The 24528-nt window shown below is 35.2% G+C and overlaps 1 protein-coding gene across 5 annotated transcripts in view; it reads right to left on the reverse strand.

The window, feature by feature from the left end:
- The window catches only part of LOC125669610 (uncharacterized), a 31383-nt gene that overhangs the window by 2210 nt on the left and 4645 nt on the right, over window positions 1-24528 (reverse strand). Inside the window, exons 2-17 of one of the 5 annotated variants that reach the window (XM_048904248.2) lie at window positions 23855-24074; window positions 15892-15984; window positions 13570-13704; window positions 13115-13228; window positions 12662-12741; window positions 11878-11983; window positions 11022-11079; window positions 10680-10774; window positions 10253-10405; window positions 8931-9087; window positions 5536-7455; window positions 4698-4805; window positions 4167-4295; window positions 3715-3904; window positions 2387-3360; window positions 1117-1166 (exon numbers count right to left, since the gene is read on the reverse strand). In XM_048904248.2, coding sequence (XP_048760205.2) covers window positions 1117-1166; window positions 2387-3360; window positions 3715-3904; window positions 4167-4295; window positions 4698-4805; window positions 5536-7455; window positions 8931-9087; window positions 10253-10405; window positions 10680-10774; window positions 11022-11079; window positions 11878-11983; window positions 12662-12741; window positions 13115-13228; window positions 13570-13704; window positions 15892-15984; window positions 23855-24025 — 4533 coding nt within the window. In that variant the 5' untranslated portion in view covers window positions 24026-24074. The remainder of the gene's footprint in view (window positions 1-1116; window positions 1167-2386; window positions 3361-3714; window positions 3905-4166; window positions 4296-4697; window positions 4806-5535; window positions 7456-8930; window positions 9088-10252; window positions 10406-10679; window positions 10775-11021; window positions 11080-11877; window positions 11984-12661; window positions 12742-13114; window positions 13229-13569; window positions 13705-15891; window positions 15985-23854; window positions 24075-24528) is intronic. The other 4 variants (XM_048904249.2, XM_048904250.2, XM_048904252.2 and 1 more) reach the window with 4 other exon arrangements.

Consider the following 24528-nt stretch of genomic DNA (forward strand, 5'->3'; position numbering starts at 1 on the left):
GGTCCCTTGAGTTCAGGTTTTTGTACAGGTGTCACAGAGTTAATGAAATAGGCAGCCAACATACAACACCGACCTAGGGGAACTATGGATAAACTGGTTTACTTGTAAGAAAACTTTTAATCATCATAGAAAGAAACCAAAAATGAAAACTGTATATAATTCTGCTTTTAATTTTATACTTATTTTGGAGCTCCTCTTGTGCAAGCTTGTAGCAAATTGATAGGTCTTTCTTTATAATCTTTTGAAAAACTGGACGATATTTAAGAAAATTCATTGAGACCCAATTTAACACTGGTAACAAAGAAATGGTTGTTCAGTTTTTACTGTGTAAAGGTTGGAGCAATGTAAAGGACTCATTTGTCTGGCCTCACAATCTCATTATTTACACCTTCAGGTAACAAAATCAACAATTTGTGTTTCATAGGTCAGCAAGGTAACATTAGTTGTTGACTGTCGGAGTCAACTTCAGGCATATCATCATAGTCTTATAACAGTTCTGAACACTACTCAATCCCTTCCACATAACACAGGAATAAATGCACTGTCATCTACTCCTGTGATATCAACAATTACCAATTCAGGAACCAGTAAACAGAAACCATGATGGCGCCAAAAGGAAAGCATTCATGGTCACTCATGCAAGAAGATAAGTAAATAACCTTTCTGGAAATTAGCATAATGACTTGATTTATATTCCTGCCACACATAAATCATTATACCAACTGGGTAAAAAATTAAAGGCTTTTAACCCGAGTGAAACACCATTATAGAAAATAGTTCATGTACTATAGAATGTTACATGTCAAATATTATGTTTTTGGCCTCGTTCTATATTTAACATTATGTACAATAAAGTTAGGACTTTAATATTTTTCATGATGATGTATGTTGTGGTGACTTTGCTTGCAAGAACGGATAAAATAAGCAGGAAACGACAATACATGTATTAAAAATGTGAAAATAAAGAATTTCCCATTTTCCAAGCAAAATGTGCAGATGATACTTTGCAAAGCTCACAACAAAAAGCAGTCAAGGGAAGACAACCCACTATATCCAGTTAAAAGCCAAGAAAACAACCACTGATACCACAACACAACAGCTGCCTTTGTTACTTACTGATGAATTCACAGATTTACCATCTTTCCAAGCCACATTAGCACAGCCTGCTAAAGGCAGAGTTAAAAAAGAAATGGAACCATATTAGTATTAGAAATGGAAACATGTCTGCAGCAACACTTGTATATACATCACAGATAAATTGAAAATGTATGTATAATCACTAAATAGCCATCTACAGAGGAAATTTCACAGCCGACACCCTTCTCTGTTGGATACTAAAATCATTGGGTTTGTTTAAATGTGAAAATTAGTTAATTTTTAAGGTTTGTAAATTGATTTACTGATATTACAATGCCAATTTAGATTGTGATAAAGTGAGAGTGAATACAATCTGAAAATGTGTGTTTTAAAGTTTGTGAATTTGAAAACTTAATTCATTAGTTAAGATATAAGTAATGGTGTGTAAGAAAAAAAAGATTATAAACCTGATCCATCATAAATCTGTTTAACATTAAAAGACAAGCAGTCTTAACTTTCACTGTATACATACATTTATCATTTTTGTGTACGTCACAGTGTAAAGTCGTATTAATTCAAAAAACTCTCTTGGAAGTATTGAAATTTTAGCATAATTATCAAAGATTGTTTGTAAAGTTTAAGAAAATACAAAAGAATTAATGCACGACATATAAATGTGAAGTAACTGATTTTTTAAAGATAATCTGATCATAAATAACCTCTCACAAATAATTTTTAAGAAACATAGCATTACTTAATTTTGTATTTACTTGCCTCAGATTTAATAGCCTTAGGTTGTGATTAAGCTGGGGTTTTAAAACTAATTATGAGGGCAGTGGCTCTTTAAATACAGTTGGAGGCTATATAAATGACAAGAGATGTTTTCAAAAGCACTTAATCTTTTGCTTTTTATTAAACTGAATAAACTTTTTGAAGCACAAGTTTAAATAGTAATTTTCAATATTAATACTTATTACAACTGAATATGCCAAAAGAGTAAAGTCAACTTTCATTACATTAGGAAATTGATTTTCTATTTTTGTTGCAAAATTAAAGGCAAGGGCCTATCAATTCCTTTTGAAAGCAAACTTTTTTTTTAAACGAAGTGAATTAAGTACTGCATATTTAGTTTATAAACTAGTTTGCCTATGAACAGTGTAGTATTTTATACTTAACTTCTTACATTAGATGGAAAGTATCTAAAACATTACTTGTCAATTGTAAGATCATTAATATTTATCAACATAAGGGGCCAACAGGAATATTTATGAACATAAGGGGCCAACAGGAACAGGAAGGGTGTTAGTACCTGTTGTATCAGGTTGCAGAGAAGCAAGATTCTGACAGTCAGGTTGTGAAGCATATCTCTCCAGTGTCCGAGTGCCGAACACCGAGGTGTTGCCTTCAGACACCGGGCGTGGCTGAGTGAAGCTGGCGTGTCGACTAAGGGGGCGCCTAGAACTACTGAGGGTAGCAGAATGGAACTGAACAGAGGACGGCAATGAAGGAACAAAGGCTGGTTTACCAGCCTTGTAGGTCACAGTTTTCTGGTATGACCCAGCACTCCCTTCCTTTTTAGGAGGAAGTGTAGACATTGATCTTTCTGTTGTCTGCTTGGGTTTGGGTGGCAGCACTGGTTGAGCCTTAGCAGTCATCTGCTGAGCGGCAAAGGAACTACAAACCTCGGGGACAGAACTAGGGGTAGTTGATGATGATGTGCTGTAGTGGGCATACATGTTGGGTTGTGAATGCACTGCTCTCAATGGTCCAGAATTGTTGTGAAGAGGCCTTATTTCTGCTACATTTGTTACAACTTGTGGCTTTGCAGGCATCTGCATTTGGTATTGTGATTCAGAGTCTGTGGAACTACTGTCAAAAGCAGTTGGAGTAGTGGACCTTGAACTTCGACCTCCATTCATCCCTTTCTGTTGATTAAAATTGCTGGGAGCACCTTGTGTTTTATTATTGGCTTTGCCCTTTCTTGGAAGTGTCCCATACACATCTAAACTGTTTGAATTACAAATAAGTGTCCTATCACTAGTTGACGTCCTGCTGCTTTGACTAGAATTACAAGTCCCTTGTTTTTGCGAACTTGTGGAGCTACCATTACTTGGCCTCTCGCCTCGGTAGTTCTTGTTTTCTATTACACTGTCTACTGAATCTCGGGAACTTGACCGTGAGTGAACAGCAGTCTGCTGCAACATTGCAACATTCTGGTTGATGCAAGGTTCAGTAGGTTTGCCAGCATGGTTAAGGGTGTTGACATCTTCACCATAGGTTTTACTGAAAAGTGGAAACATTAAATGATGATAGAAACAATATGTCCAGCTATTGTTAACATGTTATTTGATACAGCAGGAAGAAGTATATATACAAATAGGAAATTCCTGAGGAAACATTGCGAATTATCATGAAGAATATAAGGTTACACAAAGATGCTTCCTTATATAGATGACAAGATAATTATATTCATGGTCTGATGAAAAGATTGCTGATATCTACACACACGCAAGTTTTGTCTTTCAGAGAGAAAAGTTGGAGATAGACAAGATAACGGGTGTGTATATACCTTTTATAGGTAGTATTTTTGTCTGTTATGAACAGATTTTATTAGGTCAGGTTTAAGGTGTTTCCTACCTATTAACAATGAGAGGTGATGAGCGGGCACTATCAGAACTCGTACTAGATGAGTTAGATTCTTGTCTCATCATGGCTGCCTTCTTCTGCAAACTTCGCACCTTCAGAAGACATGAGTTGTGTTTCTTCTGACCATATGTATATGACTGGTTAGGGAGATTAGGGATTTTTATAGCCCTCTTTAGGCACTCTGCAACAGAAACACATTCTTTCTTCCAGTTCACATTAAAACTATCAAATTCACACAATCACAGAATATGTAATACATTATGCATATCATTATACAAAGTATCTCAAATGATAATTCTAATTACCCCCCCCCCTTACTTTTAAAAAAATTTAATGTTCTTATGGGGAAGTGTGGTGTTTTCCAATATTCATTGTCCATGTTCACGATCATGTTCATGATTCTAAGACATTTGCCAATTGGCACAGCTTGTTTCTATTTATACCTATCGCTTGAGAGCAGTGCCGTATGGCCTCTTGGAAATTCCCATTGGTCTCTGCCAGGACACAATGGTCCATGAGATCTTCTGAGGCCTGATAAATGCTACTGAATTCACTCATTGATGCTTGGTCTCCTGTAAGTACAAACATGCTTAAATCTTTATTAAATTTCAACATGCATTATAAATATACTTGAAGTCATGTACAAGCACTCTAATGGTATATGACTGTGTCTTGTTAGAGATAAAAAAATTTATAAACTTCTTTTTATCTGAAGTTTTGAGTTCCATCTTTTGTGGGTGCTTTTTGAGGTATGAAATAATTAAATAGAAATAAGCTTCAAAGAAAAATATTGAGTGAATTTGGTGAGTAACCAAAGCATGACCTTGTGGGGTTAATTTTGACTGACACTGAAATGTACATTGAACTAAACAGGCATATTCAGATTTCACACATTCCTTCATAATTCATCTGTGAAGTCATTCAAATTACAAAATTCTTTTGATTGTTATCTATTTCTATAAACACAATTTCACCTTCTAGGTTTTTGGCTTGTCCATTTTCAGTAGAGCGGTAACTAGAATTTAATGGTGTGGGGTGGCTGTTGGGATAACTGTACTGGCCATCATAATGTGTATTCAAATCTGCAAATACATATAAAAAATAAAATGATCATTAGAGCCTGGGGGTAATGAGCTGATATAAACACGTAGGATGACAAGTGGATTTACTAACATGATAAATAGATAATAATCAAAAACTGATTAAGACCCAACCCATGTCTTATAATCATCTAATAACTCTATTGAAGAAAGAGAGATTTATCTTTGAGGAGACAGAACTCATTAAATATCGCTGTTTACATTACATCTGGGTTCTGAGCTCTAGTTTCTATACCCACTATTGAAAAAAACTGGTAAATCCTAAGAAGCGCTTGAATGGGTAGCACCATATATTGATCTAACCTAAATCTGTAAATGATATAGGGCCCCCACAGTGGTACTTATCCCTTTGTTAAGGTTTAAATTGCAATACACTGATCCTGTTTGTTGAATTTCATATTGACAAGGCACATCTCCTGGACCCAGAACATTGGGTTCCACATGAGTGAACACCATTACTATGAGTCTGGACAGAGGCCAAAACCCTGACAATGTCCCTCGCGTGGCTCTGGGTTTCAGTGGGCAGGCCACAAGGGTAATCAATTTCCAAGTATCAAATTTGAACATCTCATTTAAATAAAATGACTTTAAAGACCCACTTAAAATTCAATTTGAAATATGAAAATGTTTCAATGGACCAAAGGACTCTTTCTTCTGTTTACCTGGTATAGACACAAAAGTTATCAACAAAGCAGAAACTGAGAGAGGTTACCTTTGCCCTGGTGTGAACGAACTATAGCTGGATCATAAAGCTGCCTGGACTGTTCAATAGGATTTCCAAAGCCATCTACAACTGGATAAAACAGTTTTCCTTTCTCTGATGGCACTGGGTGGCTTCCACCATTTGAAGGTCCATAAGTATTGGCAGTATAGTTCTGATGATTTTCATACTGGGACATTATTACTGTTTGGGGTTCCTGGTAGTTTGGGTCAATGAATTTCCTCATATTTTCGGCCACAGCTTGTGGGTTGAAGGTTTTGGGAGGAATCATGCTCTTGTTGAGGAAGTACTGAGTATATGGATCCAGTGTTGAGCTTCCTGTAGAGCTAGAACTGTTCCTGTCACTGCTTCCATAACCAGAATCCCTATGAGATTCTAGTGACAAGTTGTCAAACTGGGTTTCTGGTGAGTTTTTCATATTGAAATTGTCAGACTCGAAGCTTGTGTTACTGCTCTGACTGGTTTGGCTCATGTTGCTGTTGGTTGAACCCTGTCGAGACAATTTGCTTTGGTATTTCAGCACATTCTCTACCACCTTCCTATCAATGTACTCAGGTGAATGGGGTTTCTTCTTGTCTGGCAATGGAGGAGGCTGTGTCTCTAGTTGTGAAACATTGTTTTTCTTCTTTAAAACACCAATTTTCTTGTCTGGTTTTGCTGGTTTTGGTGGTTTTTCTTTCTTCAGTGGCTCTCCTGGTTTGCTGGACTGTGAATTACTCATGATAACTGGTGAAGACTTCTGTCTTTGATACTGTGCAGATGACATTTGATAGATGTGATTGTTGCTGACTTGACTGATGATGTCAGAATGCTGACTGACTGTGGAACTCTGACGTGAACTGGCTTCAGAATTCTGACCATTAGAGGTCATGGAATGGGAGTCACAATGTTCACTGACCATGGAATTTTGGCGGGAATGTTCCGTCAGAGTGTTTGACGAACTCTGCCTGCTGTGGCAGGACTCGGTAAGAGTATTTGTGGAGCTCTGACGACTATGAGAAGAAGAATATTGTCTGGAATTATTCACAGGATTATCTCCAGTAATAGAACTTTGCCTGGAGTGATGACCTGCATTTGATCTAGTTCCTTTTTTGTTTCTTGGTAAAGTAGCCAATCCAGACTGCACAGGTGTATGAATCAAATTTTCAATGTTTTCATAATCATGGGCGTGAGCAGCACTGGGCTTAGGTTTCATTACTACATGCTGCCTAACATCAATGTGGTCTGCTGAAAGATTTGCAGGAGAGTCATCATAACTCTGAGAATGGGTCAGCCTTTTAGGTGGCAGTGAAGGTGGGGTTGATGCACCAGTATCACTGTAACCTTGAGAGTCTGAATCAGAGGATGACCTCTGCGGATCCACCTGATATCGAATCACATCCACTCCAACTTTTCCCTTCCCTTTCTTCAAACTTTCTTTCCTCTGAACTTCACTGACTCTGTTAAAGTTTAATGGTGGATACTTAGTGGTTCCATCTTGTGCATTCAGTGATGGACGCCTATACTGGTCACTAGTGGACAGAGTATATCCATCCACTTGATCCTCCTCTATGACCTCACGCTGGACAAAGCCTCTCTGTGACCCAGACCTGTTGTCAGTATAGTAAGCCTGCTCTGACTTCACTTGACCTCCAGGAAGAGGTTGTTTGATTGGCGCATTAGTTACTGGCACAGCATACTCAGAATTAACCTTCTTTCCATTCTTCCCAGTAATTGCTATGAGAAAACTAGGCTGCCTTCGGTGCTCTGAGCTGGATTGCTTTGGTCCGTCTGCATCAGGTGAATACTGGTCTGGATTGTAGACCCTGGGGTTGTTTGGATTGATCTGGTCACTAGTCTGAGACACAATAGATGAGGACTTGGAGCGTGACTGTTTGCCTCCGTCTGGTCGACTCTCCCTCTCAGTCACACCTGTACAGGTAAAATGACAAAATTACAGGTATAATAGGAATATAATGAAATCTTGATTTACAAGGCCGCCGGAAGTGGTATATTACTCATCAAGCATTCATAGTACGTTAACAGTGGGTCTCTATAATGCTTGAGTAAACACTGAAAAATCTGCACTGAGAGAAATTCTGAATTTTATGAGCTGTCTTCTGCTTTAGACTGATGCGGATCATTGATTAAAGATATCAAACCTTATCTATCAACCTGCTCATGACATAAAACTAATACCGAAAAATCTTCAAAAAGAAATACAAAATATAAATAATGATTTATAAGAATCACCTCCAGAACCATTTCAAAGTGGAAGGGGGGGGGGGGTTACTCATTGGAAAAACATTTCAAAAACAACATTGAGTTTTACTTGAGCAGCAACGTCAAAATCCTAATTAAAATGTATTTGTCTCATTGAGATCGTGTCATAATGAAATAAGACTCGTTTCAGATAACCTTTGTGACACATCAACACAACAAGTATAAAGCTCGTTCATCTCTATCACTGTATCAGGCTAATTGTCAAGATTCTGAACACAAAAAACACGATGGCTGACACACGTTATAAAGATTTTTAAATCCCCCCAAGAAAATCATAGTTCCTCACTGTTCACTGCACTTACCATCAAAATGACACTTTATCTAGTCATCCAAAAATGAAACAGTGGCAAGAATAGTGCATTACAAAAGAAGTATGAAAACTTGAATTACCTTTCTTATTCTTTATTTAATAAAGTAATTGCAGTAATTGTGCATACTCCTTCCTTTTTTATCTACATACACCTATCAGTTTAATAATGGCATGTGTTACTTATATACCACAGAACTCAAATTTCATGCCATGTCATTTTGAAGACCTCCAGGTATATAAGTTTACAAACTTGATGAAAAATTCACATTTGTGACATTTTCTGCCTGTATCCCCAATATGTTAAGTGTTGCTAATTATTTCGTTTCAAAGGTATCACTTGTGTTCTAGCTTTGAAATATTAACATAACAGTTGCAAATTACTGCCAGACTCCCTGTGTAGTGATAGATTTCGAAATATGAGATTAGCTATATTGATTAGAAACCCCTTTTAACAGTCCCCAAATTTCCAACTAATCTCCCTAGGAATAATAACCTGCACTAAATGAATTATTTACACAAATCCTATGCGACACCTTTTGAAAATAATCCAGTTACCAATCTTTTGTTTATTGATTAATGAAATACATAAAGCTATTATTCCTTTTGGAAGAAACACAAGCCATTCATATTATAATTCTATCTGTTTATACAGAGTAACAAAGACAATTTAAAACAGTCAATTCATGTCCCAGGTCTGTCCATTAGAGACTAATAAAACATAACAAACCAGTCTAAATGGTCCATAAAACTCCTTCTTTATTACAATGTAGACCAAGCTTAAAAAAATACCACTATTATGCCCACCAATACTGACCTTTGGAGGTAGTCCCAAAACCAGGGGCCATAACTCTTTTCTTTGGAGCAGTATCAGTGCAGATCGGGCTGGCGTTGGGGTTTGTATACAATAACAATAATGGCTGGTAACGCCCTCTTGAACATTTATCAACAACGTGTTCCCACCTTGGTCCAATCTATACAAAAACATAATGATAATTACATGAAATCTTTTATTCAAAACAATGCATTGCTGGCTGGGAAAACCCCAAAATGTGACATAAACAGTACTGATAAACATCTTTGGATGATATTCAGGTAGGATGGTAGCAGTTTGTTCCCATTATTTCAGACAAGATATACAGGTCCCTCCTGCTTCAGTGACTTCAGAAGTGACTCTGTCAACCAAATACCACGGGCAACATGTCATATTTATTTCCTGTTAATGAGCAAACTGAAACTATTGTATAGGACAATTTTCTTAACATGATTCACAAAAGGGCAGTGTATTGATTATCATATCAATATTGAAATTTTTGTTTTAAACCATCCCTTTAAATTGAATATACACATCAAAGATAAACTATGGAATCAATTGAATATTTTTTTAACTTCAACATCACTTTTACCTCAGATATCAAATTATTTACTCTTGACTGATTATATTTTCTTTGGATTTTATTTTAGATCGTATATGTTGTCCCATTTCCATTGCATGTGGATAAATTGTACAGAAGTATTAAATACAGCCTCTAATGTCAGATAAAGAAAGGATTTAATTTCCTCACTTTCTAATACATCAAACTGAATGAAAAGAGAGAGAAGACACAGAATATGGCCTTCGAATCCATCTCAGGTTGCCTATTCAAGATACCTATATAAATGTATATTACATGTAATTTGATCATGGGAAGTAAATCGGCAAATGTAAATCCATTAAAAAATCTTTTTTTGAAAAGCAGATATCCCTACGTCAAATTTTCATTTCTTTATATAATTATGCACTTTGCCTGATTTTCCCATCAATTTGTCTAAATCTGGAGTCTCGTATGTCAATGGTAATTGTTTTCCGACATTTAGCAGCCATATGTTGGACGTGATATGACAATTTTTTCACCTGGCCTGTTACCAATAAATACTGATTATCCCATGTGATCATAAGATTTAAATGATATGAATTTAAAAAAATGTTGTTTTTTTTGTTGTAAGAAGTGTTGAATTATAGATAATAAGAGATAAATAGTTGAGGTTTAAACTTGGGAAAGGCTTGTGGTCACGACAATTTCACATTTGAAATTGAAGAGGCGAACATTTTTATTGCATGATTCTCATGGCCTATACCTTGTTGAGGATATTACTTACTTCCGTCACTGTGGCGTCATCGAAGTATTTCCAAATACTGGATTTAGTGTCGTATACAAAAGTGGAATAGTGTTTTCCATAGTAACAGACAACTGCAGACAACTGTAATCGTGGCAACTTGGTGACATCTTTACACATCACAGAGTGAAAGAGCTATCAAAAGATTCAAGTACAAAATATTCAAAGCTTTCAATATAACACTGACATTTTTCTAAACTCCTTTTTCACATTCCTTTTCATAAAACAATAGACCACAGAGATAAAAGAAATCCTTTAAATTCTTGAATTTGTAACACCCAGTAATCCTTTTCTTTCCATTGCTCCTTAAATTTCATAATCTTTTGTTTTAAATGTCATACATTTAGATTTTCATGTCTAGACCAACTAATAGATTATCAAATGGATTCCATTAATGTTCATTACTTACGTCTTGTAGTAAGATGGTGGTTCCGATGCAGCGGCAGACATCTGTAATTGTTGAAGTTTCCGGCCTTTCTGAATCCCATACAAGTCCAATACTCACTGAAATTACAAAATTACATAATTTTTAGATTGTAAAATTGACAGCTTTGAATTTATCGGCTAAAAAACTTCATTATATGAGCAGTGTGAAGAGTCCTGTGCATACACATAGACTCCCAGCTATTGATTTATATTAGGTCTCCAAGTATTGAGTATTGCCGACTTCTTCATCTTGTACCAGACTGACATTAATAATCAAGCCAGACTCTTTCATTCGTGCTTGATGAAGCTGAAGATATGAACTCACCAACATCAGGGGAATTAAGAAGGGTCTTCCTTATCTGGACTCGCTTTCCACAGTTGTCCTGGAAACAGGTGAAAGATAATAATTATATGGAGATTAGCCATTCTGCTAGCTGAAAACCCATTCCATCATAAAACACAAAGCAACATTCAGGGCACTTTTATCAAAGACTGTCTCTCCATTTATCTCTCCATTTTTCAGTTTACCTGAGAAACTTTTAATTAGTTTTGCAATGATTTATTAACATTATCAGTCTTCTGCTACAGAGGGCTGATGCTCTCAATGATAATTATCTCCTTATTTAGATAGGAGTAAAAGGTTTAAAGATTTTCAAATTTCTACCTGCATTAACAAGCCCAGGATGTCATAAACTTTATTCATTTGTCATAAATGTCCATGCTTGCTTGGTTTTTAGAAGGATTAACCTATCATTATTTGTTTGCTATAATTTACATTGAAGTATTCAACTGGAAAAAGCAAGAGTCAATTTATATTTTCAGCTTTTCGTATACTAGTGCATTTTACAGATATTACCATTTAAAGATTCTGTAAATATGTCTTTTAATTTTTATTCATTTATCTATTTTTTTTCTTTTGCAATATTCCACAATTAACAAGAAATAGTTTTTGAAATAGAACTTCAATTTATGTATTGCATAATATTTCACATATCAAATTAACCAAAGGTGGGTTTGTGGCAGTAAAGTATGCCAAATAAACTGGAGCAATAATGAAAGCATTATGCCCAGCCAGGGTATACAATTACTAATTAAAATTAATGGTAATTTAATGCCTCCCTTGGGAAAGTGAGCTTTAAACATTATATAAAACATTGCCTACTATGTAAATTTTAACTTACCGGGCAGTCTCGGATATCACCCTGTGCACATCCATTTCTCAGCAAGAGTCCAAATCGGTCATTATGAATTAAGTCCCCAGTCTCTTGCATGGATCGATACTGGGACCTGCCATGAACAATAAGATAATGTTACACCCTAAGGTATAAAGCAGCCTACTGGGTCTTGATCAGCATTAACATTCTCTACTTAGAATGCAGCAAAACAGCCAACTAATGGAGATTTCTATAAATGGCTGATATTCATCAATTTCCTATTGCCAGTGGTACTTCATGCTCATTATATGCTACCTTTGATGTAAATCAACTTCTAGAATTTGCATAAAACCTAAATTACTTTTGGTCACATTAATGTGTTATCATGTTTGCCCTGTCTGAATAGTGGGAATGATTTCATTTTCTTTGTTTTACTATAATTTATAAAATATAGTAGGAAAGCAAAATCTACTTCATCTTACAGCTAGACCAGTCCTCTCTTTGACAAAAACTGACAGACCATCATCACTTTTGAATACCAGAGTATAAGTTTCTTTCGTAAACATATTGGAATAATAGCATATTTGTAATGAAAAGAAATTCATCTATTCAAAAGATTTGGAATAACTTAATTCATTGTTGAATGAAATTTAAATCCCAATGGACTAATTAACAAACAAAAAAAAAAAAAAAGAATCTGAATTCATCACTCAAATTTTCCACCCCGTCATGTGTGGTTATTTCCTTTCATGGTTTGAAACCATGATTAAATTTTCTTCCACAACTATTGGGCTCGTCTTTTCATACTTACACTAAGGCATTTGTTGTAATGTAATGAACCATTTCGTGAAATCGGAGGGGTTCCGAACTTGCACCACACACACAAACCAACTGAAAATACATCAGTGAAAATTAACCATATCATTGTTATCATTTGACAATTTATGTTGAAATCTATTGTCACTTTGACACTTGAATATCTAGCTGATACATGAAACTGTGCCAAAAGTTGCTTTATTTAAAGGTTTTTTCTCTATATAAAAAAAAAATTATATCTTTCCTTTAAATAAGGTTTTTAATATATCCCAGGTGCCAGTGAAATTTCACTGCACGAATCTCTTCCATGTCTTTACCACTATTATAAAACTTATTTGCATCTGATAGAAGTTTTCAATTCAGCCAGGTTTAACAATTTCGAATACACATTTAAAAGTTGAACACCTAGCACCTGGGAATTGATGTTCAGTGTTACTTGATACTGTACCTGATCAAAAATAGTCATGGTAAATTTCTGGTGAGACAAACAATGAGGAGCTGAACAGGAGTCCTCGTGATATGCATTGGCTACATGAAAATGGATCCTCCTCAAAATATTTTCCTGAAATATTGGATTCAGATATTGGTGCTTTGTCAAATTTTATAATTGTCTGATTTCACGGAACCTTAGTGTTTGCTCTGCACTTGAGACTCAATTGCAAGAACAAGTGTATGTCAATACTACCACATATGGCATAAACCTATATTTTCATTAAAGATTTCTATTTTTTCACAACAAGCCTTTGATAGCCAATTACCTCACAAGCTGACATGAACACTGACATGAAAGTTTTTAATGATGAAAAATTGATTAACATGCAATATTTCACTATCAAACAATTCTGGAACACAAAGTTTGTTCTAATGCTTTTTCTAACCGAGTCTCTCTATAAAGACACGTACAAAACATTCTGCAGCATCATCCATGTGACCAAGCTGGAAGCGCTGCTGGTTTGTGAACGAGTCAGCTAGTGCTCTGCGGAGGGCATCAGGAGGTAAGGATGCTTGATCACTATACTGAAACTGGGTAAAAATGACCTGCAATGGAGAGGAGAGAACAGTATATACCAAGCTAGGGTTCCAAGCCTTATTTTCTAAATATACACAAAGACCATGCACAAACACTTTTAAGTTTAAAAGAAGGGAGGAAAACTTGATGTGTATGCATGATGTTTCATCTGAAATCCATACCAACTTATTTTACTGACACATATTGCCACTTAGTATGCATTTTCATAGCAAACGAGTGGACACTTGTCAAAAGACTTCAATGTATTATGTTCTTGATTTCTTTTTGAAAACTCCACATCTGAACACTCAGCAACTGACCATCTGTCTGAATTAGCCTCACCTGTATGGTCTAAAATCCCACCTGTCCAATAACAAAAGCCGTACCTATCTTTCAAAACCTAGAAGGCAAACTTTTAACACCTATCAGGTATTCTATTCAATGGGTCAACTAGCATTTTAATGGAGTTGAAAATTAGCTTTCCCTTCACAATTTCATTTTGATAAGGGTATCCATTACCTGTTTGGCTCAATTAAGAAATTTCATTTAATGCAAGATTAAAAGCTTAAAGGGTTGAGTGTTTTATTCTATACAGATGTCATTATATTTTTTCATTTCAAGAAATTCTAAAGTTCTGTTTGTGTACCCTTCTACACCATTCTGAAATGTTCAGCAGAACCCTACAGTCCAATCATCCCCTGCATTGACTTGTAAAATGTCAAGAAAGATTTTTTAATACGATAAGCATAAAATAAAACAAACAATTTCCCAATTTCTAGGTCTGCGTAAGAAACTATACCAAATATCTGTGAAAAGTAAGGTGTAATCTTTGGAATTGATCTGATCCTTGGGGAGATACTGTACTTTTGCCTCACATACAAGGACATCAATCTCCGAACACCTGATGTCTTTAAACAAAGATCAAAGTCTGACAACCTTGTCTTATCTTATTGCTGAATCTTGTAGAGATGGTAGTTAACGAAAATTTAATCAAGTTGTTAGTCTTTTAAAGTGCTATTTTACTTTACTGATACTTGACAAAACAAAAACGAAACAACAGTATAAAACAAATAAAAACACAACTCTTGTCTTTCGTTACTCCAGTGGAACTGATTTAGTGATTTTTATCAACCTTTCTTTTGTAGCAGTACATGCATGTATTACACTTTTTCATCAGAATTAATTATTGATTTGAAATTGATTCCTTAATCATGCATGTTGTTTGGCTTTGTCTAGGAGCTCTGATTTGTAATTGATTCCCACCCCTTTAACAAAGAGATATAAAGGTCTTACTAATGGCCAGAATGAGTCAGGTGTGCTTCTCAGAATTACAAAGAACTCTATGTAATGTTATGAACGATCACAACACCTACGCCATGCACCTCTGTTCTTATGTTTACGTTTGGCAGGCAAACAGAAATAAAGTACCTTGGTGTTTATAAAACAGAAATTAAACAACTTCAGCATGTCATAGATAGGGATCTCATTTCATTGTTTAGGGTTGACAACTGAACAGAGAATAATTATTTTTTTGAATTTGTTCGTTGATTGATAAACCATTACCTATGTACATTTCTGGCTTCGTCCAGTAATCATTACACAGACTTGTAAATTGATTTTGAATGTTTACATTTGTTGTGAGTTTTGTCTACTGGGTTTTTGCTTTTATTTGGGTTTTTCCGTTCCCGTCTTTTTATCTTTAAGTGGCTGTTTGTTCCGTGATCACCTTGGGCAGGTTTACACATGAACATTCAACCAAGGCTTGGAGATTTAATGCCATAAATGGAGCTTAAAGCAGAATTATAGTCAAATAAAAAGTCTGTACTATACCCACAAATCGCCAATTCAAAGACGCTTTGACCGCTACATGCAATGTTGTGGTTCTGCTTTCCTATGACTAAAACTCTTACTAATAGTCTGTGGCATTGTAAAGATAGGAAATTCATTAAGAGTAATTGCACGTCGCGCCTAATCTTGTGGTAAATGGATGAATGGCTGTGCAAATTACCTTAGCCAAAAAATACAGTTACTCTTTTGTCTACCTTTTTCATTATCTTGGATGATGATTATGCATTAAACTACAAACAAAGCCTCTGAATTGGACAATGCACACCTTAAATAAAATATGAGTTTGTCTGCTTTCAAGGCACCTGCACAATATATGTGGAGTACAATACATTAATACCAATTCATTTGCATTATGAACTAATTCTTACCTTTAATGCACAGAAGATGCAGGAGTTTCCCATGCATAAATGGCCAGATAATCTTCTGTAACTTCGACGAAATACATCTAAGTGCCAAAAAACCTACAAAATTTAATTTTTCAGATATTCAGTACATTGATTTAATTAACATTTGAAATAAATCCAAGACAATATAATGATTTATTACACTTTGTACACTTACTAAAAAATTATTAGAAATAATGAAACAATTAATGCAAGATTACCATATGATACTAAGATTATGAAGAAAAAGAATGGTTTTTATCTTATTTCATTAATGTTCTTAAGATACAATCTTCCTTTCTGTTTTGCATATATGCAGACTTGTCCATTATTGATGAAATGATCATATTGCTCATCAAAAGTCTCTGTCATTTCAGGTAAAATGAAAAGATCCCATCAATATCAGACACAAGAGATGCCTGGAGTACACGGAAAATCAATAGACTACAGGGTATTAAACATCCCACGTGTGGCATCTTTGAGTTAAGAGACAAAATCATTCATTCTTAATGATTTTCCCTCAAACCTCATGAAGTTGAAAATTTATAGATTAATGGGCAATCTGAAAGCGTTCTGATACCCCATTGTATTGATGAACCATACAATACTAAATTATAAATTTACACTGTATTGTTGAATCATACAATTCTAAATTATAAATTTACACTTGACTTGTACAATACTAACTCATAACTCCAGCTAATGTGAGATATGCTCTACAATAAACTTTAAACACAAACGAGGAAATCAGTGTTAGGGGTGGACCTTAAGCCAACTATACTCAGCACAAATAGACATTCAGGCAAAGCAAACACTCCAACCAAAGAGTCTGTTTCCTTTCTATTCTGCCTTACTGCTAATGCTCTCCTAATCAGACCCAATTCAGTTTATCGTGTAATTCTTACAGGTGTCCCTAGGTGAGATCACCGGAAATACAAACCGACAGTTTTTTCTTTTTAGACTTTCCAAAATGGGTCAACTTCAACATTAGTACAAATATTCCATTCATAAATCATGTAAGATTTCCGCTCATTACTTTTACTGATGTCATCAAGCTTCTCAAAGAGAAATTTTATTCATACAACAATAGTCAGTTACTAAAATTAGCACCAATTTCTGAATGAATTTGTGCAGTTTAGGTACAACTTTTCTAATTAATATTCAGGCATCTCATTGATAAAAGCAATTGAATGGAATGTGAATTCTGCTGAGGCAGCAAGGTCTGACCCTCTGGTTCAGAATAATGTAGTATATGAAAAGGTCATGATAACTTGGCAGTTATGATTTTCAAGGACAGTGATTCATGCTAAATCCAATATGACTCAGTTTCAGTGTATACATTTCAAGGATGACCAGAAAAACAAGCTATTTAACAGTCCTGTATTGCCAGTTATGATGGCCCTCACAGGTGAAATGTTGTTCTATCTAAGTATGTACCTGGGATACTTCAGTGCACTTTGTCCAATGATAAAGGAGGTAAAAGTTCTGTTATCTCTCACTGTGTGATATGGAACAAAATTCTTCCTGCCATCAATCATTACCACCTTACACTTATAACCCACCATAGTTATAAATTTACACAGTGTTATCTCCCTTGTTCCAGATTATCTTTTTGGGGAGAGAGACATTGCAAGTGAAATGATGATAAGGACCCATTATTTTACAGCAGACTTTGAAAAGTGACATTGTACATGGCTGTACATTGGTGACAAAATCTAGAAATTAACAAGATAAACTAAACGTGTTCCTCCCCTTGTGAGATTGAGATGTAACAATCTGAGAATGCCCATATGTAGACACCTGTGGGAATTGGTGACACCTGGATAAAATGTCTTGGGAAGATGCAGACAACAAATACCATTTTCTGAGCATTCATTAAGCATCAGATAAAGCATCATTCAAATGATAAAAGCAACTGCTAAAATATATATAACGTGTAGTTATAGGTGTGATGTATCAAATACATGTTACAATTTTGAAGAATTAATCTTGAGGTTTCATTTTCTTTAAGCATGAAGCCCATCTTCTTTTTTCACAAAATGTCAAACATTTCTAACAAGTTTATACTTTTTGTGTTAATAATTATTTCATGTATACAATGCTATTTATGAGTTTTTGATGACTCCAAGCATGTAATACAGACCTGCTCTGTCATGTTTTCTTAATAAGGTTGGGAGAAGCACCTTGTAATCTATTAAGGACAATTTGTACTGGTACATCTTTTATTAGTGACAATTGTGTTCAAGTAATACACACACCTTCAAAACGTTTTGCACATCTGAAAATTGAGCAAAGTCTAAAAGAAAATTATTAACAATATTTTGTTAATCTATCTTTTTGATTCCCATGCATTCTTTACTGGCGACATAGTCATATTCTCTACATTTTCATGTTCGTGTCAGAACGCAGCCTGAAGTTATCAGATAACTGACTCCAAAAGACCTAAGCTCAGTTTTAAGTTCCATTTTCATGTGGTACATTTTAGATTTCTCATAGTAAAAAAAATCCTACTGCTGCCCCTAGCAATGATCTTGTGTTAAATGTCCCAAACATAATGAAGTAGAGAGATAGACCACAACCTGACAAACTGTTAACATCTCCCCAGGCTTCTTCTGAACAGTTAGCTGTTTACCCAATAAAGTGAAATTGAAGTGTTTCTAGCTGGAAGTTTCTAACTCTTCAGACAATTGAAGGTGCACTTTTCTGGTTGGATGGGTCCATTATGATGCTTCTCAACAAAATTATCCTCTTTGAGGATAGAATTCACTGCAATTACATCATTTTCAAATTGCCTCCTTCATGTCTACCTAGTTCAAATAATTATATCTTTTCCTATGGGAAAAAAAAGTGTTTCACCTGTAATTTTTTTTCATGTGAAAACATCTGAAGATGCTTTGAGCAGTGAACCTTTTCCGAGTTGTTTCAAAATTGCAGGTTTTTCTTATTTCAAATTACTAATTTTGAACGGCAAGCTAGTTAACCTCCATACCTAAAACACATATTGACTATACAGACAACTTTTGAGTTGATCTACTACATATCATACAACACCCTTACTCTATTAACCCGTTAAATGTCTTTTATAGTATGAAAAAACCCAACCCGGTAACACTGCTTTATTCAGTAAATAGTCTGGACTGAGCAACAAGCTATGCCTTTATAGCTGTCTTCTCTGTGGTCCCTCTATACATGATATGAAGCACCTCCTCACCCATAACTGATGGTCATCACAATTTTATGACCAAATCTCTGGTAATATATCCACCATGCACACACAACAAGATACAGTGTTATTGGTTAGCTGACTGAAAGGATTCCAACTAGCTCTGGGCCTTTATGTAAACAGTTACAGTTCTAAATGTCTAGTACTAAGTGTTCTCACAACTATGAACAGACCCATCATTTGACATTGGAAGGTGTTTGATCTAATTTGCAACTTTCTGGAAAGATGTAAATTCTAGCTGGAATTTCTCACTCAATTCAATAGTACCATGCTTGAGGTCACATATACCTCTACAAATTTCTCACTTAATTTGACAATTGTACACCTAGGAGAAAGTCTTTGAATAGTATTGATTCTCTTGGCTCAGGGGCATGCTATTGAAGGTGTTGAAGCTTAGTACTAACAAATGTGTCATATAAATGCTCTGCATTACTAGATGATCAAAATGCTTGATAATCCTGGAGTTATCATCAACCGTACCACATTCACCTAGCACCCCTGTCATAATGTGTCACAACTCTTCTCCACATATAATGTTAAAAGGACATTTGAAAATATGATAAATATAACATTTTCTCCGTGCATTCATGCATGAGATGATACTGCCTGTAATTTCTTTGATCAATAAATCCAATCAATAAACATTATGTACCAGGTATCATTTCACAGCCTTGTAACATGTCCTCACCTTTATACTCTGTTTGAAATACGACATTTTACCCTTGCATAATTCCTAATGATGCTCCCAATGAGTCTCACTCATTGATGAATCAATTCCTAACGAAACTACAAACAATACCAAGGTAACCAAACACACCATAAATAGCTATGACAATTATGGTCACAGAAAAACTACGCCTATGACTTAGTCATCCAGGTAAACAATTTTACCAATCACAGGTTTCGCAGCTGCTGAATCTCCAACAAAACCTCCAGCAACAGGTGTGACAGTCTGGTCTGTCTGGAAGCCTTTCACCACTAACAATATCTGCTTGTCACATTTATCGCCAATGGTCAATAGGGGATAATGCATTCTGCACTGTCTGAAGCAACATTAATCTCTTTCTCTCTGACTACAGGTTTGCACTGTATAATTTGATTTTAGGCAAACCATAATATTTATTCAACCCAAATCTTGATTCAGGTACAGAAAGTAAAAGTTTCATGGCAGGGAATGTTTTTTCTCCAAATTAAGAAACCCTTAAACCTGGAATTAACTACAATTTATTATCTATTTATAGTTACCAAAGAATTTTGACAACAAGATGTGTTTGTGAAACACTGATGCCCCCATATGGCCAAACTCCATAAATTTTGGTATGAAAATGGTTAATATAGACCTAAAGTAGGTCAAACTCCAAGGACAAGGTCATGAGGCCAAATCTTTTGTCTCGCTACCTAAAGAAGTCAAAAGGAATACACATATGAAATTTGATTTAATTGAAAACCCTAGTACTACCCATTCAAAAGTTATGGCCAAGGTTAAAGTTTTTGAAAAGAAGGCAAAAATCCAAGGTAAAGGCCACAAGGTCAAATATTTTCATACCAAAAGAAAGGTCTTGTCATAAGGAATACGCATATGAAATATGGAAGCCATATATATCACTTATCCATTCAAAAGTTATGGCCAAGGCTAAAGTTATTGCAGATGCCAAAAGCTATGCCTCTGAATCTCCAATTTTGGAATAAAAACCTCCTTACCCAGACCTACCAGGTATATAAAATCTGTAATCACTTGTGATTTTGATCTCAGAAATGTTAGGCACAGATAAGGGGTCAGGTGGCACATGATGTATTTGCTATAGGAGATCTATCAGGATTTTATCTACCTTTTCTTACTTCTGGTCTCTATCTACAATCTAGATAAACAACCTAGCACAACTCTGTTGCTACCTGTGGAGGGGGTTGATATGTATGTAAATCAGCCATGTCACACTATATATTCCTTCAAGAATAAGTAAACTTTAATGGCTGACAAAATCTGAATTTGTAATGAGGTGCAAAGTAAAAACTACACATAAAAATGTGATGGATTTTGCAACATCTCTTTGTGCAAGAAAGAAAAAACATGTATTTTGATGCAAATCTTAAAAGTATAGTCAAGAAGATTTGTAATACGATATTCAATGGTACGGCACATTTACATGAATGATATACCCCACAAGTATCTCAAGTTTTCTTTCATAGCGTCTTCCTTCTTTAACTGTTCTGTTTAATGCATCTGGGGTAATTGTACACAATCACACATACTCTATTAAAAATTGGCAAATTGAGTAAATATTCAGCATTCCATTCCCACTTACTATACATTGTGTAATACTAACAAGAATGTGTCATATCAGGCTCTGAGTGAAAGTACTTCATTCCAAATCACGTACCATCTAACATCCATCATCACGGTTAATTGGGTTGACATATTAGCTTGTGCATACCCTGTTATAAGGGCAAGATTACATCAAGGCCCTGTGGTTTTATACAGGATATAGGTATTGGTATATGAATTTTATGAGAAATTAAGTAATACCCAGCATAATCCTATAATTACTGTATTGTTATTTTGCAACATATTGTGTCACTAAATCAGTGTTAAAAACAATGCTTAAAAGGTCTTGAACAGAAGAGAGTACCTCAGTTCCCTATTTAAGCTTTTGTCAAGTTCTAACAAATTGTCAGGTTTTAAAATTCTTTACAATATATTCATTATCTGTCTGCTGTCATCTTTAAATTGTTTTGCTGTGTGTCATTATAACGTGCATGCATTGTCAAAACCAGCAATAAAAGCAGTTTTCAAAAACAATTATCATTATTCTGTTTCTTCTTCACAAAAGAAATTTTGAATAAAATATTGTTTCATAACTGAAAAGTATCTGCAATTGTTCAGGAATGTGGTCATGAAGTAATTCATAATTGCCAAGTTTTAATATTTAGTATTCAATGGTTTATGTTTCTGATTGCCGTGTGGTTCTGATTGTTGTTGAAAAAGAGATGAGAAAAATAGATTATCAACAAGTAATGCAGATAGTTCATACTAGCACACTATGGTAAGTTTTATTCAGAGTAATGCCCAACAACTTGACAGCAAGTATAGCCCTTTCTTGAGTTATAACAAGAGCCAGTTTGTTCATGCTATATGAGCCCCCATGTTTGCATACAAATGTCTTTTTTGCCTCCATCTGTCTTTGTCTGACCAAACAAACAGAAACATTGAAATTCACCATGCACTCCACTTTGCTTCCCTTAACCCAGCCTAAGGTTATTAATGTTTTGTCAGATTTCTGAAGGTTTTCATTATTTTAACATCTTTTGTGGCTAATGTTCTTTGGTGAAACCTGAAGCGCAGGTAGCTGAGAAACTTATAAAAGATCGTCTCAGATCTTGCCGTCACTGATCACTCTAAATGTTCAGTGACATCTCCACTGCCATTAGTATTAACAATACAGTGCTCACAAAATATGGATCAAAATCACAGAGCTTGGAACCAAAGCTGAAAAAAGTTGAAAAGTTTGTTGACCATCTGCCCATAAAGTTGTAAAATTAAAATTTGGGTCGAACAAAATGTGTCAGATTATTAGCTGCAATTCTAGGGTCTGTTCAATGCTTTCACCTGTGCACGCGATTAATTGTGTCCACCTGAACTTTCAATTGTCTGGAACCACTAAGCATAGGTAACAATGCATTGGACACAATGACAATACAGATGGCACAGTTTCAGATATCTGATTTGACACAGGAGGTTAAACCTTAGACTTGGCGTTTGCTCACCAGGTTTTTGTAAACAAGCATATGGACAATGCTTAGCATGGTGTCAAGTGAAATTGGGAACTGTTGAACCTTATGAACTTGTTGATTGTTGATATTTTTACTTAAAACTTTGTAACTTTTTGTTTTCCTTCTTTGTGGTGGTTAAATATACAAATTTCGTCTGACCCCAAGTGCTTGTAAACTTTTAAAGTTTCTTAACTGTGTTAATTGCAGTAACATACATACATAGTCAATTTGGGATTACGTAACTGCCACACTTTGAAGGATACAGGATTTATTTGAATAAATAAATGAATTCTTTCAAGTACCTGCCAATGAGAGACTCCTGATTCTTTAAAATTCTACATATCTTAACAAAATCCTGCTCTTAATTGTAGCAAAATTCCACCAAGATAATGAGAACCGAACTCTACACTTAAGGGAATTAACTCCTGATTACTCTTCTAATCACACAAATCATACCTGCAAGTTTGATAACTATATCCTCATAGCTAGACATTTATGTTTTGTACATTGTCATCCATTGTCTCTTAATAACCCACCAGTATTCATTGTATGATTACCCAGCTTGTGTATAGTACCTCTAATATCATACATGTATCATAAACTACCATGTCTATATGAGGAAAATATCCAGAATTTCCTTGTTTTAAAAGCTCTAACAGGGAGTAAGTTACAAAGTCAACAGGTTGTTAGCCAGTGTTGTTAGTGCACCTGTCCTAATCTCACCCATCCAATCAATAGCAATCATGTTATCATAATCTCACCCATCCAATCAATAGCAATCATGTTATCATATGTATGTTGTTTATATATATCTCACACTTCTACTGACAAGGTAAACTTTCCTTTCTTCCTCCACCATATATATCTCACACTTCTACTAACAAGGTAAACTTTCCTTTCTTCCTCCACCATCATGACATATCACATTCTCTTCCTTCTTTCATCATTGAGACTCACCTGAACAGCACTGTTAAGAAAGCAGTTGTTTTCACCCGGAGCATTGCGGAGGCCTTTGGAGTTGAGGGAGATGTTGGCATTCCTGTCCAGTGTATCATACCAGTTGGAGGGTTGGAGGTGACTAGGATTCTGAGGGCGACCCCCAGGGGGAAAAGTCTCTGGGCCTTGCATTGTTAAAAATCACTTCACAATTGATGATCTCTTCATGATTTCTTTATTTCTGAAATGAAAAAATATATATATGTATTTCTTCCTCAAAATGGTGAAAGTTCTATTTTTGAATATATTTTTTTCATGCCTGCATGCATTTTGAAAAACCTGATTTATGAGTGTTTGATTTTATTTTGACTGCCTATATTTTCTTCCTCTCTACATGCTATGTTTTAATACTTCTTGGAATAAATCCTATTTTGGGTAATTTCTCTCTACCTGTTTTCTAACAACCTTGTCACCTTAAAGGAAGAAGGATGAAATCTCTTAAAAAACAGTTTTGTTCCTGTTTCAATATTGACCTTTCTACTGTCAACTGAAATAATATTGTTTTGTATGATTTCATACATGATTGATTTTGTTTAGAATCATCTTCATGTTCCAAATGATTGTACAAGGTAGAGAAAAACAGTGAATAGCGATCTCTACCCTCTGGTGGTGTATAAAGCTTATATTTCTGAAGT

Source organism: Ostrea edulis, chromosome 4, assembly GCF_947568905.1.
Source record: "Ostrea edulis chromosome 4, xbOstEdul1.1, whole genome shotgun sequence".
NCBI lineage: Eukaryota > Metazoa > Mollusca > Bivalvia > Ostreida > Ostreidae > Ostrea > Ostrea edulis.